This window comes from Triticum aestivum, chromosome 2B, assembly GCF_018294505.1.
Source record: "Triticum aestivum cultivar Chinese Spring chromosome 2B, IWGSC CS RefSeq v2.1, whole genome shotgun sequence".
Taxonomy (NCBI): Eukaryota; Viridiplantae; Streptophyta; class Magnoliopsida; order Poales; family Poaceae; genus Triticum; species Triticum aestivum.
This window is the reverse complement of record NC_057798.1, coordinates 807,355,460-807,373,359: the sequence shown is the minus strand read 5'-3', so window position 1 is coordinate 807,373,359 and position 17,900 is coordinate 807,355,460. Positions and strand designations below refer to the sequence as shown.

At 43.0% G+C, this 17,900-nt stretch overlaps 1 protein-coding gene across 1 annotated transcript; it reads right to left on the bottom strand.

The window, feature by feature from the left end:
• Nucleotides 1-364: 364 nt before the first annotated feature.
• LOC123042961 (disease resistance protein RGA4) lies at nt 365-3,319 on the bottom strand. Its single transcript, XM_044465298.1, has 3 exons — nt 2,950-3,319; nt 669-2,871; nt 365-566 (listed from the first exon to the last, which is right to left on the bottom strand). Exon 2 carries the CDS (start codon nt 2,838-2,840, stop codon nt 696-698), a length of 2,145 nt encoding a protein of 714 aa, XP_044321233.1. The 5' UTR covers nt 2,841-2,871; nt 2,950-3,319; the 3' UTR covers nt 365-566; nt 669-695.
• Nucleotides 3,320-17,900: the final 14,581 nt, after the last annotated feature.

Here is a 17,900-nt window from a genome sequence, read left to right as displayed (position 1 = left end):
GTGGTAGTGGTCGTTATTCGGTGCAGGGTCCTTGATGTAGTATTTATTATGTTTACGATACTTTATACGTCTTATAAACTTTATGATAGATATGGGTCCTTTTCCACAAAGAAATGACGACATGAAGTATCCATCTCTCTAAAATATAAAATAAAATAAGATAAACGGTAAAATACAAGATACAATGGTAGGGACCTCCAAAGCTTGTTGCACATGGAGCACAAAACTAAGAAATCAACGCAAGCAAAGATGACATGACAATTTAATACTAGTAAAAGTTCTTAATATAAAGGAATATAATAAAACAAAAGGTACAATAAGTGGAAGGAGTCATCTCTCCGAAACATTACTACATTATTGGGGGGGGGGGGGGGGGGGGGGGGGGAATACAACAATTCAATGCACACGACTAACTTGGAAATCGGAAATCGAACAACAGTTGGTATTGAAACCTTTTATTGCAGTAAAACCATCACACAACGGGGCAATTGAAGAAGGATCCAGCTTCTTGTTGCGCAGATCGATCCAGTCAGCGAAGCGGGGGCTGGGTCCATTGTTGATTTGCGCTGCACGTACATAGTAAAAAGAGTATACATGGTTTAACTAACTAGAATGAAAGATAGATACTTCAAGTGAAGACAGAAAGAGGGGAAGAGAAGATAACTGACCTTGTTTGATGAAGTATGCATTGTTGATCAGGGGCCTTCAGTGACGCCCACGTGCTTATGAGGATGGACACTTGCAGCTTCTTCCCATTCAGTTCTTATTGCAGTGTCGACGCCAAGATGCAGCGCGATTTCCTCCAGCTCTTTCATGTGGCTGATGTTGACACCGGAAGTTGCAGGACTAACATCCAGAGCTTGACAGAGGATTCGAAGTGACACAAGAAGTGGCAGCGCCTTATCTGGGATTGTCATGTCTAGCCTTAGCGAGGACACGATTGTTATCCGCTGGATGCTCCTGAGGTGATCAGCTTCCTTCTCAGGTATGTCGACGTCAAAGTGCCCAAGGTTATCTTCAACAAGCTTGAGAAATTTCAGTCCCCTCACATTTTTCAGCCCCTCACGAATAGCCACCCAGCTCAGTCCAGTGGAGCAGAGGCACAGCTCCACTACTTGACTCAACCCTGCAACGAACGGAGGGAATTCGCTCAGTTTGCCGCACAGCTCGACCCGGCCGAGTGTGCTGGCGTTTACTGGGTCTATTTCATTCACGAATCCTCTCGTGCAGGCTTCAAAGTCGATCGATAAGGACCGACTGCATTGAGACTCATTGATCCCACGATGAATGAACTTGGTAATGGCGCTAGATAGCACATCAAGTTTTGCTTGACTTGCGTCGGATTTGCACCATATCTTCACCTTGCGCAAACTCTTCATGAAACTCATCAGATCTTGAAATCCATATCTCGAACCGGTGACAAATCCTTCCAGCGTCTCCAGTTTACTCTTGTTTGCCAGGAACTCCCTTAGACCCGAGTGAGTCGTCATGCTCTCCCTCAAGTGAAACTGGAACTTCCCGAGAAGGTGCTTCAGTTTGGGCAGCAGGAGGACTTCTTGGGAGAAGGCCACTGTTTCGGTTCCACTCAGGTCCAGTGTCTCTAACTGATTCAGGTTCTTGATTGAGCTTGAAATTTCATCAATGCTGCCCAAATTGATGCTCAGATATTTCATCAGCGGCTGCCCGTGATTGCTCATGATATCCTTGACATGTTTCTCACTCAAGGGAGCACATTCTTTCAGATCCAACACCCGCAGCACTTTATACCTGGAAAAATCAAAAACAGCTTCATAGTTGTCTACACTCACATCATCATCAAGGAATACCGCCAGGGTCCGGAGACGAGGTAACTCATGAGTCTCTTCCAGTTCGACACGTGCTTTAGGATGCAGAGATAGCCTGCGGGCCACGGCCAGATCTGTTATACTGGCCGCACCGTCAAACACCATTACAAAATTCTGGGACTTGGACTTCTGAGAGATGCACGCGTGCATCTGGGTGGTAGATTGGCATGTCTCCACCTCTCCATTGTTGCTTGTGTGGATGGATCTGATGATACTTTTGTCGATCAAGAAGCGCAAATTCTTAGCTGCGTCTTTGTCTCCTTGCACTAGTCCTTCAGCCGCCCATCTCCTCATCAGGGGCTTCGTATTGACATCATGATTTGGACGAAACAAGCACAAATAGAGCAAGCAGTCGAAGTTCTCAACAACCCAAACACGGTGGTTCGAGTCCTCGAGAAGATCCAGAAGCTCTTGGGGGACAACAGCAGCCCCTTGTGAAGTCCCTGGCAAGAAGTTGGGGCCTTTGGCAAGCCAACCCCGCAGGGAAGGGGTATCAAGAATATCCTGAATCTCTCCTTGAAGCTCATCAGGCCTTTCTGCACCCCCACCGACAATCCCTTGTCCCGGCTCCACATATCTCAACATACGGTTCCTCTTCTCTACAGCCCCATCTGGAGTCCCAGGGGCAATCATTTCTCCTATGCCCAGATATGTGTGTATCCGATCTCTCGTCTTAAGTGATTTGATCTCGAGTTTATCAATCTCATCAGAAAAACCTTTGGTCTTGCCGGCGTCGAACAAGTCTAAAATGTCTTCGATTTCACATGCCAAGCAGCTCAGTTGTTCGAAGCATTCAGTCTGTAAGACCGACAGCCGCTTCGACGCAGCATCAATAATGAGAGCATTGATACATTTGACCTCATATTTGATGGACTCAGCTTTTTCCTTGACCGCCGCCTCACATGATCGATTGCCCACCAGCGTCATGAGCTTATTCGCGGCGATGGTAGCAGCAGCGGTAGCTACGGCGCCGACTATCGCTGCAGCAATCTCCATAGATCTCACTTTCCTTGGCCCCTCCCTAGATCTGCATGCATGGCAAAGCGAAGTCAGTGTTGCTTCGATGGAAAGGAGAAGCAGAAGGATGGGGTGAAGAGGCGCATACCGCTGATCAAGTAGTGGATGGCTCCGGTATCTCGCAATTTCTCTACTCCCGTCGAGGGAGCTTTAACCGTGTATTCTCTCGGCTTCAGGGCGGAGGCGGCACCGGATCTAATCCTCAGGCAGTGGTGATCTACAGCTTCAGGTGTGTTTATCCACTATCCTCTCGGGTGCACCGCAGGTGATCTGAAACTCAAGACGGAGTGGATCTAGAGGCAGTGGTAGTCCGGTCCTCCTTCACGCCGGTGCGGGCAGCGCTCTACTTTTCCACTGCTCCACCTTACCTCCCCATTGGGAGCCGAGAGCAATTTTCCAGCCTTCTAGGGACGTCGGCGGTTTCACCCGTCGACCTTCGTGGTTCCATTGCTAAACGTAAAGCGTTGTACAGACTGGGCTGCTGCTCTTGTAACAATATAATCTTCAACCTCACTAGTACAAAATAGGTCTTTAGTCCTAGTTCCAGAGGGTCTTTGTCCCGGCCGGTTATGAAACCGGGACAAAACAAAGGGGACTAATGCCCAAAACCTTTAGTTCCAGTTGGCTTACGAACCGGGACTAAAGGGCTCCACGTGGCCGTTGTCTGGAGCTCCACCTTTAGTCCCGGTTGGTAAAGGATTTTTTTGTTTTTTTTGGGAAAAAAACTTTGATTTTTTTATTTTATTTTTTCCAATTTTCAAATTTCTGAATTAATTGATAATTTAATCTCTAATCATCCCTCATCACTGCTCAAGTGTGGAGCACTCAATCCAAATTGTCTAACTTCCTGGCCGGTCATCCATCCTCTCACTACTCCAGCCTGAGCACGCTTAACTTCTGAGTTCTATTCCCTCTCGTTTCCAAGTCTGCACTTGTTGTTTTCCTGACGATGCTCCCAAGAGAGAGAAACAACACCATGGATGTCTCATCATCCGATCCAGGATCATCTGGACCTAGTGTTTCCCCCAGAGCAGCCGACAGGTAAGCCACAATGGCTTCGAATGACACCTTCAACTAAGGTAATGATACCCAAAGGCGTTGCCATCGCCGGCCCAGAAAAACTCCAAGCACGACTTCTGCCACCAATCTCACCGCAGCCAAACACTATGTCTCGCGATACGCTCGCCGAGATAGAATCACACCACCGTCATGTGTGGCGACCAAACCACAAGCTATAGACTAGTCGTAAGCCGTCAAGCCCAGCCACCGCTCGCCAATGACTGACCACGCCACCGCATGGGCGAAGGCCTAGTAGTCATCATCGCCGGCTACCACCATGAGTAGAGGCCACACTGCCTGCACGTCCCGAAGTTAGCAGCCGCCACGCATGGAGAACGAGCACACCAGAGGAGCCGCGAGCAACCAGCGATGTGACCTTCCAACCGTCTCACGCACTACCACCATCCTCTGCCATGGAACGCCAGCAACTGCCATAGGAGAGGAGGGCAAAACGAGGCGCCCCACCGCTGTCACCATTGCACAGGCTTCCACCGGCAACGGCGATGGTCGGGGGGGGGGGGGGGGGGATGGAGCAAGAATTCTACCGGAGGGAGGATCAAGACGACACCCGAGTTGCCCTACTGGGAACAACGCGGGGGCCGATCATGTTTCCGTATTTCTTTTGCCTCATGTAATTGATTACATGAGACAAAAGAAATACTGGTGGGTTTCCATCCCAACTAAGAACAATATGAGACTGAGTCAATTACACCACCGGTGTTTGAACTTGGCGTGAAAAGTCACTTTAGTGCTAAAACTTGAAGTGTACATTGAGCCGGTGCAATAACTTGGCTTAGGCGTGCAAATACGGTGCAAAATGCAGCTGAATACGCCCATAGGGCTGACTAGGCGTGACAGCGTGGCCTGGGTCCACTGTCAGCGACCCAATGTTGAAGACTTGTGGCTCGCTTCTTTGCGAAAACACACTCAACAATTTTCTATTCATAAAAAATCCGTGACATGGGTAAAAACAATTAATTGTCTAAGCATCCTATATACTTACATTATATGAGAAAAACATAATTGGTCAACTGCGGACTCGAACCGAGGACGTGTTGGTACATAGCGTGCGCAACTAGAGCGAAAATGATGGAACAAGACAAGGATCTCTATTAGTACAAATCGGGGTGGGGATCTCTATAGAAAAAGATAAATATGTATTTGACCAATTTCCTCCCTGATGCTTATTAATCAGAATAGCGAAAAAATCATCATTCAGAAGGATACCCCTATACGCAGCCTAATACGAAAGCGTCGTTGAAAGTGGTGCTTAAATTGTCTGCAATCTATGCAACCCATTAAATACATATATTGTGTCTACAAATTTCAGTCGACTATGTTATAATTTGTGTTTTTTCACAGTTTAACAAATGAAGGCAGTGATTTATACACTGTAGAGTTGCTGCATCCCTGTTTTTTATTTGCTACTTGATAGAATAGGTGTTATCTTAATGTAAAGAAGGTATTTTATGATTTCTGTGATGCTAGGGAAACTTGCATATCAGTGTTAGATGTTTTGGACAGAATGTGGGATATGAGAAGGTAGCAACAACAAATACCGTGAAATGCAAATCGATGAGCATGGACTTAAGCCGATGGCAAAAAACAATGACACCACATGCATCAGGCAACTGGTTAGAGAGGGGCACCGATATCTTATGTTGTTTCTTGATCATGAAAACAACATGTCTGCTGGTGAATGGGAGAGGATGATGTGGTTTAGAACCCAGCTGCAAATTTACCTCATATTATATGTCCAATGAAGAGCAGTAAGGAGGTCATAGAGGATACTAATTTAGATCAGTGCATGAGCCCTGTATATGTTAATGATAGCACAACCAATTTGGATGCAAGTGCCTAAGAACTAGCAAGCAGTGCCAGGCCAACCACCAGAGCAAGCAGACATGAGGAAGACAAAGGACTAACCAGTGAGTCAAGGTCAGATGATTCAGATTATGCGCCAGTAGATTTGGTTGACAGTGTGTATGACCAAGAAGATGGAGATGAAAATTTAGTGCAGGAAGATTTGAATGGCGATGAACAGAAGCAAGGTAGAATAGGGAAAATGAAGAATTTGGCAGAAGTTCAAAATTCATATGAATAGCTTTTTGACCTCTCTAATTCAGATGATGAGGATATGAAGTTCAACTTGCCGCATTTCTTTGAATCAGATTTGAAATTGTAATACCTTCGTTTTTGGCCCTTTCTTTTTCTTTTCGATTTATTTGGTTTTTGCTCTGATTTTATTTTTGGAGTGGTTCTGTGGAGTTGAAACCTGGGAGACCTTCATTTCTTCTCCTCCCTAGTGGCTCATCATTCTCAAATCTCTTTCAAGATCATGTCACCTCTATTTTAGCTCAAACCCAAATTCATTTTTCTCAGGAATATTCCTTTTCCTATTAAAGGAATAACTCTGTCTAGCATCGGTTGTGAAGCAACCTATATTTCTTCCTTCCACAAAATTCCAAATAATTCTCGTGATTTATTTGGATCATATATGCCCCAAATATGTCCAAACTTTCCTGTCATAGCCCAAAAATATTTCTCCAATATTAGTTCTTCAATTCTCTCGAGAATGGCACCTTGTGAAGGAAGGGCCATTTATCCTTTCTTGTTTGCTCCCAAACTTTTTGGGCATTCTTTCGTGTCCAAATAAATGTCACATTAAAAAATTCAACACCATTTGCCTAGTGAATCTTCCTCAGTGATTTTTGAAAGTTTCTGTTCAAATAGAAGATTTGTGAAGAAAGTACTAGCTAGGTTGTCCAAATGAGTTGAAATTTCACAAGCCTCTTCATGTCCTCATATCGTCACAATCCTCCAAATTTCAGCTCCATCCAACTATCTATCTGAGCACACCTTCAAATCTTTGTTTCTGTTAATATTTTCTGGTTGTGAAGCAAGTATAATTTATATTGCTTCATTAATTCCGAAGAATTACTAGATCATGCTCCTACCCAAATAACATCTCGACACCAAATTTGGATCATTTCCTTAAGCCATTTTCTCTCCAAAATTATCTCAAGTTTCTAGACAGAGAGGATCATTGTGAAGCAAGTACCACTTTGGCAAGTCCAATTGGTATTAAACTTTTACAACATCTTCTTATGCCCATATCATTAGGCCTTGCCAAAATTCAGCCAAGTGGCTACCCCATGTGAGTGCATCATCCACACCTTGATTTTGGACCCAATCTGCTATTACAAAGCAACTATGTTGTTTTGTGGTCCATTTCTTCTCTAATTGCATAGGATGATTGTCCTTCTTAAACTAAACACCCTGGACAACAACTTTGGCCTTTAGCCCTTCTTTGTTGAGCACAACATTGTCGCCAATTTTGCTACAACAAACTATCATCGATGCCTCACTTCGCTACAGAGCCTCTTCTCTCGATCTTTCACCTCCTATAGTACACCTGATTCAAGGACTACACGCTAGACATGTATCAGCATTCTCTCTTGTACTCTCCTTGCCATGCCAGGCGGAGACCACGCGATTTGGCGCCTGTGCACGCGCTCTGCAGGTCGAGTCCGTGTCTAGTGCTCTGTTCGGCTCTAGTCACTTCGCCTCTCATCGTCTTCTTGCTCCTGAGCATGTCTAGTGGCTTCCCCATGCCGCCGCCGTCGCTCTGGAACTTCCTCCCCAGCTGTAGTTCCCTCATCGGCACTAGCCATCGCGTGCATGCGGGTGCATAGTGGCCGGCAGCCACTGTTCGTGCTCCGGCTTCTTCCTCCCTATTTGGCGACGCCAGAGACGCAGCAGCGGGCATGGGCACGACGCGGCCAAAGCCACAGTGCGCCCCGTGCCTCTGTCCTCTTCCTCCACCGCCTCCTATGCTCGTCCGCTGATACGTCTCCGTCGTATCTACTTTTCCAAACACTTTTGCCCTTGTTTTGGACTCTAACTTGCATGATTTGAATGGAACTAACCTGGACTGACGCTGTTTTTAGTAGAACTGCCATGGTGTTATTTTTGTGCAGAAATAAAAGTTCTCGGAATGACCTAAAAAAATCCACGGAGCAACTTTTCAGAATTAATAAAAAATACTAGCAAAACAAATAGCATCAGGGGGCCCACACCCTCTCCACGAGGGTGGGGGCGCGCCCCCTGCCTCGTGGGCCCCCTGGACGTCCATCGACCTCAACTCCAACTCCATATATTTGCTTTCGCGGAGAAAAAAATCAGAGAGAAAGTTTCATCACATTTTACGATACGGAGCCGCCCCCAAGCCCTAATCTCTCTCGGGAGGGCTGATCTGGAGTTCGTTCGGGTCTCTGGAGAGGGGGATTCGTCGATGTCGTCATCATCAACCATCCTCTATCACCAATTTCATGATGCTCACCGCCATGCGTGAGTAATTCCATCGTAGGCTTGCTAGACGGTGATGGGTTGGATGAGATTTACCATGTAATCAAGTTAGTTTTGTTAGGGTTTGATCCCTAGTATCCACTATGTTCTGAATTGATGTTGCTATGACTTTGCAATGCTTAATGCTTGTCACTTGCAAGTCTATAGTCACCTATTATGTGTTATGATCCGACAACCCCGAAGTAACAATAATCGGGATACTTCTCGATGATGACCGTAGTTTGAGGAGTTCATGTATTCACTAAGTGCTAATGATTTGGTCCGGTACTCTATTAAAAGGAGGCCTTAATATCCCTTAGTTTTCATTAGGACCCTGCTACCACGGGAGGGTAGGACAAAAGATGTCATGCAAGTTCTTTTCCATAAGCACGTATGACTATATTCAGAATACATGCCTACATTACATTGACGAACTAGAGCTAGTTCTTTGTCACCCTATGTTATAACTATTACATGAGGAATCGCATCCAACATAACTATCCATCACTGATCCAATGCCTACGAGCTTTTCACATATTGTGCTTTGCTTATTTACTTTACCGTTGCTATTGTTACAATTACTACAAAACTGCTACTATTACTTTTGCTACCGTTACCGTTACTTCCATACTACTTTGCTACTAAATACTTTGCTGCAGATACTAAGTTATCCAGGTGTGGTTGAATTGACAACTCAACTGCTAGTACTTGAGAATATTCTTTGGCTCCCTTGTGTCGAATCAATAAATTTGGATTGAATACTCTACCCTAAAAAACTGTTGCGATCCTCTATACTTGTGGGTTATCAAGACTATTTTCTAGCGCCGTTGCCGGGGAGCCTAGATCTATTCTTTGAGTCACTTGGGATTTATATCTGCTGGTCACTATGAGGAACTTCAAAGACGAAAGAACTAAGATTTTCCCCTCAACTACAAGGGGAGGTAAGGAACTTCCATCTAGCTCTGCACTAGATTCTCCTTCTGTTTTGAGTAAGCTTGCGACACCTAAACCTGCTACTGCTATGAATTCTGATATGTCGCATGTTATTGATGATACCACTTCTGCTATGTATGATACTTATGATGAAACTACTTCTGTGCTTGATACTACTGTGCCACTAGGTGAATTTCTTGATGAACAACTTGCTAGGGCTGGAGAGAATGAAATTCTTGAAACTGATATTATTGAAGATAGTGATGATGAAGGTTCTCCCCCTAAATATGAATTGCCTGTTGTTCCTGAGGGTTATGTTATGGATGAAGAAACTACTAGAGATATTCTTGCTTGCAATGATAGATCTGATCTTAAGAAGTTATTAGTTAAACTAAAACAGAAATCTCTAAATGCTAGAATGAAATATGACCCTGCTTTTGCTACTTCACCTATCTTTGTTACTGATAAGGATTATGAATTCTCTGTTGATCCTGAGATAATTACTTTGGTCGAATCTGATCCTTTTTATGGCTATGAATCTGAAACTGTTGTGGCACATCTTACTAAGTTAAATGATATAGCCACCCTGTTCACTAATGATGAGAAATCTTGCTACTATTATATCCTTAAGATATCCCCATTCTCATTAAAGGGTGATGCTAAAACTTGGTTTAATTCTCTTGATCCTGGTTGTGTGCGTAGTCCCCAGGATATGATTTATTACTTCTCTGCTAAATATTTCCCTGCTCAAAAGAAACAAGCTGCCTTGAGGGAAATATATATTTTTGTGCAAATTGAAGAAGAGAGTCTCCCACAAGCTTGGGGGAGGCTTCTCCATTTACTTAATGCTTTGCCTGATCATCCTCTTAAGAAAAATGAAATACTTGATATCTTTTATAATGGACTAGCCGATGCTTCCAAGGACCACTGGATAGCTGTGCTTGTTGTGTTTTGAGGGAAAGAATAGTCGACCAAGCTGAATTGCTATTGAATAATATGTTGACTAATGAAAATAATTGGACACTTCCTGAGCCTATTCCTAAACCAACTCCGAAGAAGAGGGGTGTTCTATTTCTCAGTCCTGAAGATATGCAAGAGGCAAAGAAATCTATGAAAGAGAAAGGTATTAAAGTTGAGGATGTTAAGAATTTACCTCCTGTTGAAGAAATACATGGTCTTAATTTACCACATATTGAAGAAACACATGGTCTTGATAACCCGACACAGGTAGTAAAGGTAAATCCTCTCTATAGATATGATAAAGTTAAAATCCCGTCTACTAAGTTTCCTAGCCAATGTTTAGATGAATTTGATGACTTTATGGCTAGACAAGAAAACTTTAATGCTTATGTTGGTAGAGAATTAAAGAGTAATGCTTACATGATTGAACGCTTGAGTGATTATATGGCTAGAGTTAAAGGTGAACTTAAACTCATTAGTGAACATGCTTCTATGGTTACCACTCAAGCAGAACAAGTACTAAAAGCTCAACGTGATTTGCTCGATGAATTAAATAATCAACATGATTTTGCTGTTAGAGTGGCTACTAGAACTGGTAGAATGACTCAGGAACCTTTGTATCCTGAAGGCCACCCTAAGAGAATTGAGCTGGATTCTCAGAGAAATTATTTAGATGCACCTAGTCCTTCTAGAAAGAAGAAAAAGAAAAATGATAGGACTTTGCATGCTTCTAGTGAACCTATTGTAGACACACTTGAGAATACCAATGATATTTCTATTTCTGATGCTGAAACACAATCTGGTGATGAACATGAACCTAGTGATAATGTTAATGATAATGTTCATGTTGATGCTCAACCTAGCAAAAATAATGATGTAGAGATTGAACCTTCTGTTGATCTTGATGACCCATAATCAAAGAGAACACACCAGGGGGAGCTGGCACCTGGCCACGAGGGTCCAGGGCGTGCCTCCTTGCCTCGTGGGCCCACAGTGGCCCCCTCCACTTATTCATGCACCCACACACTTCATCTTCCTCCCAAAAAAATCACCATCCAGCTCAAGCATGAGTTCTCGCTCACTTTGCTGCCATTTTCGATCTCCTTGCTCAAAGCTCCATTCACAAAACTGCTTTGGGAGATTGTTCCTTGGTATGGGACTCCTCCAATGGTCCAATTAGTTTGTGTTATAGTGCTTTATTCATTGCAAATTTTTGCTACCTAGGTGACCCTGTTCTTGAGCTTGCATGTCAAATTTATATGGTCCCAAGTAATTTTAATGCATGATATAGGCTCTAGGCACTCGTGGGAGTAGTTGCTACCAGTTTTGTTGAGTTTGATTCACTTTAATTTTGAGTTACTAAAAATTTCAGAATTTTTCAGAGGAAGAAATATGTCTAGGAAAATGTATGAAGGTGGTTCTTCAATAAAGAAAGGACCCAGGCTCACAATGCGTGAGCAGGAGGACGAACCACCAAGGGAAGCTAACGTGCGACATTGTGAATGGCCGTCAGAAGAGTTTATGGTCAATGCAGGCATCAAGGATGAATTTGATGCATATGTGCGTAATGCCGATCTTGAGGACTTCATGCAAGATAAGTGTTCTCAGTACTACTATTTGACTGATTCATTTGTGAGAAGGTTTAAATTTACATCTTCGCGTAATTCTCCAAGTGTCCTATTTGGGAACCGCCTATAATGTGTGTAGCATGGAAGATATCGAGATCTCATAGTTGGTATGTTGACAGTGAAAGTATACCGCTCAAAATGTTATTCATCTCTATTTCAAAACCGAGCTCTGACACCTCTATAAATCCCTGCTTCCCTCTGCGAAGGGCCTATCTATTTAATTTTCTGTTGAGTCATCACCGACTTATTAAAAATCACCCACTGGAGAGCGCCACTATCATTTGCATGCATTCCCATTAGTTCATATTGGGTATGACTATGACTGGATCTCTTTTACCATGAATTACAATGTTTAGTCAGTCCTTGATCTTTAAGGGTGCTCTGCATTTATGTTTTGCGGTCTCAGAAAGGGCTAGCGAGATACGATCCTGTTATATCATATTATGATTGTTTTGAGAAAGTTTTGTCATCCGATTTTTATTATTATTTCTCACTAGCTGATTATGCCATTGATATGAGTAAACATGAGACATAGAGATGAAGCAGGGAATAATTTATAGGCATTTCTTGATGTCAAATGGTTCAATAACAAGAGAATAATTCATAGGCATTTCTTGACGTCTACTCATATTACCAATTCTTTGACATTCATCGCAAGACAAGACAAACTTACGGGCATCTTTGAAGAGAGTAGGCCAATAAAAACTGGATTGCTATACCTTATGTGCAGTTCTATCTCCAGCGTGGTGTCCTTTATATGCCTCGGACTGACACTTGCGTAGGATCTGTTCCTGTTCATGCTCAGGTACACAACGTCTAATAACACCATCTACTCCTTCTTTATAAAGGTGTGGGTCATCCCAGAAGTAATGTCTTAAATCATAAAAGAACTTTTTCTTTTGCTGGTATAAATTTGGCAACAATGTAATTAGCATAATCAGCATACCATGGAGCAGTACGAGAAGCATTTATGACCACTAATTGTTCATTAGGAAAGCTATCATCAATAGGTAGTGGGTCATCAAGAACATTGTCTAACCTAGACAAGTTGTCTGCAACTGGGTTCTCAGCTCCCTTTCTATCAATAATATGCAAATCAAATTCTTGTAGCAAGAGAACCCATCTAATAAGTCTAGGTTTAGCATCTTTCTTTTCCATAAGATATTTAATAGTGGCATGATCAGTGTGAATAGTTACTTTAGAATCAACAATATAAGGTCTGAACTTATCACAAGCAAATACAACTGTTAAGAATTCTTTTTTCAATAGTAGCGTAATTTCTCTGTGCAGTGTCTAGAGTTTTACTAGCATATTGAATAACATTTAATTTTTTATCAACTCTTTGCCCTAGAACAGCACCTACAGCATAATCACTAGCATCACACATAATTTCAAAGGGTAAATTCCAATCAGGTGGCTCAACAATAGGTGCAGTGATCAAATCTTTCTTAAGTATTTCAAATGCTTCTACACAATCATCATCGAAGACAAAAGGAATATCTTTTTGTAATAAATTAGTCAGAGGCCTAGAGATTTTAGGAAAGTCCTTAATGAACCTCCTATAAAAACAAGCATGACCAAGGAACCTTCTTATACCTTTAATGTCCTTGGGACACAACATCTTTTCAATAGCATCAACTTTAGCTTTATCCACTTCAATACCTTTCTCGCAAATTTTATGCCCCAAGACAATGCCTTCATTAACCATAAAGTGGCACTTCTCCCAATTCAAAACAAGACTAGTATCTTCACATCTCTGCAAAACTCGATCAAGGTTGCTTAAGCAATCATCAAAAGAGGGTCCATAACCTGAGAAATCATCCATGAATACCTCACAAATCTTTTCACAAAAGTCAGAGAATATAGCCATCATGCATCTGTGAAAGGTAGAAGGTGCATTACATAAACCAAAAGGCATACCTCTATAAGCAAAAGTACTGAAAGGGCAAGTAAAAGTAGTCTTTGCTTGATCGTTTGCTGACACAGGTATTTGAGAGAATAACCGTCTAGAAAGCAAAAATGTGTATGTTTGGATAGTCTTTCTAGCATTTGATCAATAAAAGGTAAAGGGTAATGATATTTCTTAGTAGCTTTATTTAATTTACGGAAATCAATTACCATCCTATAGCCTGCAATAATTCTTTGCGGGATCAATTCATCTTTATCATTAGGAACAATAGTAATACCTCCCTTCTTAGGGACACAATGGACAGGACTTATCCACTGACTATCAACAACGGGATAAATTATACCTGCCCCGAGGAGCTTTAGTATTTCTTTTCTTACCACCTCTTTCATCTTAGGATTTAACCGTCGTTGATGATCTCTAACTGGTTTGGCGTCTTCTTCCAATTTTATTTGTGTTGGCACAAGGTTGGACTAATGCCCTTAAGATCATCAAGAGTATATCCAATAGCAGCACGATGCTTCTTCAGAGTCTTCAATAATCTTTCCTCTTCCTACTCTGAAAGGTTAGCACTAATAATAACAGGATATATCTTCTTTTCATCAAGATAAGCATATTTAAGAGTATCAGGTAAAGTTTTAAGCTCAAACACGGGATCACCCTTTGGTGGAGGGGGATCCCCTAGGATTTCAACAGGCAAGTTGTGTTTCAGAATAGGTCCCTATTTAAAGAATACTTCATCTATTTCCCTTCTTTCATTCATAAACATATCATTTTCGTGGTCTAGCAAATATTTTCTAACGGATCAGTAGAAGGCACGGCAATAGAATCAGGACCAATAATTTCATCCTTACTAGGCAATTCTTTATCATGGGGTTGTCTACGAAACTTAGCAAAATTAAACAACATCCTTTTTACAATCAATCTTAGCATTAACAGTATTCAAGAAGGGTCTACCAAATATAATGGGACAAAAGCTATCTTGTGGGGAACCAAGAACAAGAAAATCCGCAGGATATTTTTTTGAAAGTGAACGACAGTGGGAGAGGCTCCCACTGACTTTTGTATTACTCACAAAGGAACAGTTACATATGTGTTACAATGGGTTTTAGGCGCCCCCCGGCCGTGTAAGCTAAAGTAATTACAACACTAATGTCCCTAGTTTACAACGTAACTAGACAAGAAAGGATGAAGCTCCTCTCTGAAGTTATGGATTAGTAGCTCCAAGAGATGCTTGAATCTAGCCAGCTATGCCCTGAATGAATGTTGGATCCCTCTGAAATGTTGGTTGTTTCTCTCCATCCATAAACTTGAAGGAAATATGCCCTAGAGGCAATAATAAAGTTATTATTTATTTCCTTATATCATGATAAATGTTTATTATTCATGCTAGAGTTGTATTAACCGGAAACATAATACATGTGTGAATACATAGACAAACAGAGTGTCACTAGTATGCCTCTACTTGACTAGATCGTTAATCAAAGATGGTTATGTTTCCTAGCCATAGACATGAGTTGTCATTTGATTAACGGGATCACATCATTAGGAGAATGATGTGATTGACATGACCCATTCAGTTAGCTTAGCACCCGATCGTTTAGTATGTTGCTATTGCTTTCTTCGTGACTTATACATGTTCCTATGACTATGAGATTATGCAACTCCCGTTTACCGGAGGAACACTTTGTGTGCTACCAAACGTCACAACGTAAGTGGGTGATTATAAAGGTGCTCTACAGGTGTCTCCGAAGGTACTTGTTGGGTTGGCGTATTTCGAGATTAGGATTTGTCACTCCGAATGTCGGAGAGGTATCTCTGGGCCCTCTCGGTAATGCACATCACTTAAGCCTTGCAAGCATTGCAACTAATGAGTTAGTTGCGAGATGATGTATTACGGAACGAGTAAAGAGACTTGCCAGTAACGAGATTGAACTAGGTATTGGATACCGACGATCGAATCTCGGGCAAGTAACATACCGATGACAAAGGGAACAACGTATGTTGTTATGCGGTTTGACCGATAAAGATCTTCGTAGAATATGTAGGAACCAATATGGGCATCCAGGTCCCGCTATTGGTTATTGACCGGAGATGTGTCTCGGTCATGTCTACATTGTTCTCGAACCGTAGGGTCCGCACGCTTAAGGTTTCGATGACAGTTTCATTATGAGTTTATGTATTTTGATGTAACGAAGGTTGTTCGGAGTCCCGGATGTGATCACGGACATGACGAGGAGTCTCGAAATGGTCGAGACATAAAGATTGATATATTGGACGGATATATTTGGACACCGGAAAGGTTCCGGGTGAGATTGGAAATATACCGGAGTTCCGGGAGGTTACCGGAACCCCCCGGTAAGTATATGGGCCTTATTGGGCCTTAGTGGAAGGGAGAGAGAAGGAGCAAGGGAAGGGGCGCCCCCCCCCCAAGCCCAATCCGAATTGGGAGGGGGGCCGGCCCCCCCTTTCCTTCTCTCCTCCCCCCTCTTCCTTCCTTCTCCTACTCCTAATAGGAAAGGGGGGCCAAACCTACTTGGAGTAGGTTTGCCCCCCCATGGCGCGCCTCCTCCTTAGGCCGGCCTCCTCCTCCCTCCCTCCTTTATATATAGGGGTGGGGGGGCACCCTAGACACACAAGTTGATCATTGAGATCATTCCTTAGCCGTGTGCGGTGCACCCCTCCACGATATTACACCTCGGTCATATTGTAGCGGTGCTTAGGCGAAGCCCTGCGACAGTAGAACATCAAGATCGTCACCATGCCGTCGTGCTGACGGAACTCCTCCCCGTGCTCTGCTGGATCGGAGTTCGGGGTGCGTCATCGAGCTGTACGTGTGTCAAGAACTCGGAGGTGCCGGAGTAACGGTTCTCGGATCGGTTGAACGGGAGGACGTACGACTACTTCCTCTACGTTGCGTCAACGCTTCCGCTTCGGTCTACGAGGGTACGTAGACAACACTCTCCCCTCTCGTTGCTATGCATCACCATGATCTTGCGTGTGCGTAGGAAATTTTTCGAAATTACTACGTTCCCCAACAGTGGCATCCGAGCCTAGGTTTTTATGGTTTGATGTTATATGCACGAGTAGAACACAAGTGAGTTGTGGGCGATATAAGTCATACTGCTTACCAGCATGTCATACTTTGGTTCGGCGGTATTGTTGGATGAAGCGGCCCGGACTGACATTACGCGTACGCTTACGCGAGACTGGTTTTACCGCCGTGCTTTGCACACAGGTGACTAGCGGGTGTCAGTTTCTCCAACTTTAGTTGAACCGAGTGTGGCTATGCCCGGTCCTTGCGAAGGTTAAAACAGCATCAACTTGACAAACTATCGTTGTGGTTTTGATGCGTAGTTGAGATTGGTTCTTGCTTAAGCCCGTAGCAGCCACGTAAAACTTGCAACAACAAAGTAGAGGACGTCTAACTTGTTTTTGCAGGGCATGTTGTGATGTGATATGGCCAAGACATGATGCTATATTTTATTGTATGAGATGATCATGTTTTGTAACCGAAGTTATCGGCAACTGGCAGGAGCCATATGGTTGTCGCTTTATTGTATGAAATGCAAACACCCTGTAATTGCTTTACTTTATCACTAAGCGGTAGCAATAGTCGTAGAAGCAATAGATGGCGTAAACGACAACGATGCTACAATGGAGATCAAGGTGTCGCGCCGGTGACGATGGTGATCATGATGGTGCTTCGGAGATGGAGATCACAAGCACAAGATGATGATGGCCATATCATATCACTTATATTGATTGCATGTGATGTTTATCCTTTATGCATCTTATCTTGCTTTGATTGACGGTAGCATTTTAAGATGATCTCTCACTAAAATTATCAAGAAGTGTTCTCCCTGAGTATGCACCGTTGCCAAAGTTTGTCGTGCCGAGACACCACGTGATGATCGGGTGTGATAAGCTCTACGTCCATCTACAACGGGTGCAAGCCAGTTTTGCACACGTAGAATACTCAGGTTAAACTTGACGAGCCTAGCATATGCACATATGGCCTCGGAACACAGAGACCGAAAGGTCGAGCGTGAATCATATAGTAGATATGATCAACATAGTGATGTTCACCATTGAAAACTACTCCATCTCACATGATGATCGGTTATGGTTTAGTTGATTTGGATCATGTGATCACTTAGATGACTAGAGAGATGTCTGTCTAAGTGGGAGTTCTTAAGTAATATG

Coding starts and splice junctions, on each gene's coding strand:
- LOC123042961 (XM_044465298.1), bottom strand. CDS start 2,840: ATGGAGATTGCTGCAGCGATAGTCGGCGCCGTAGCTACCGCTGCTGCT.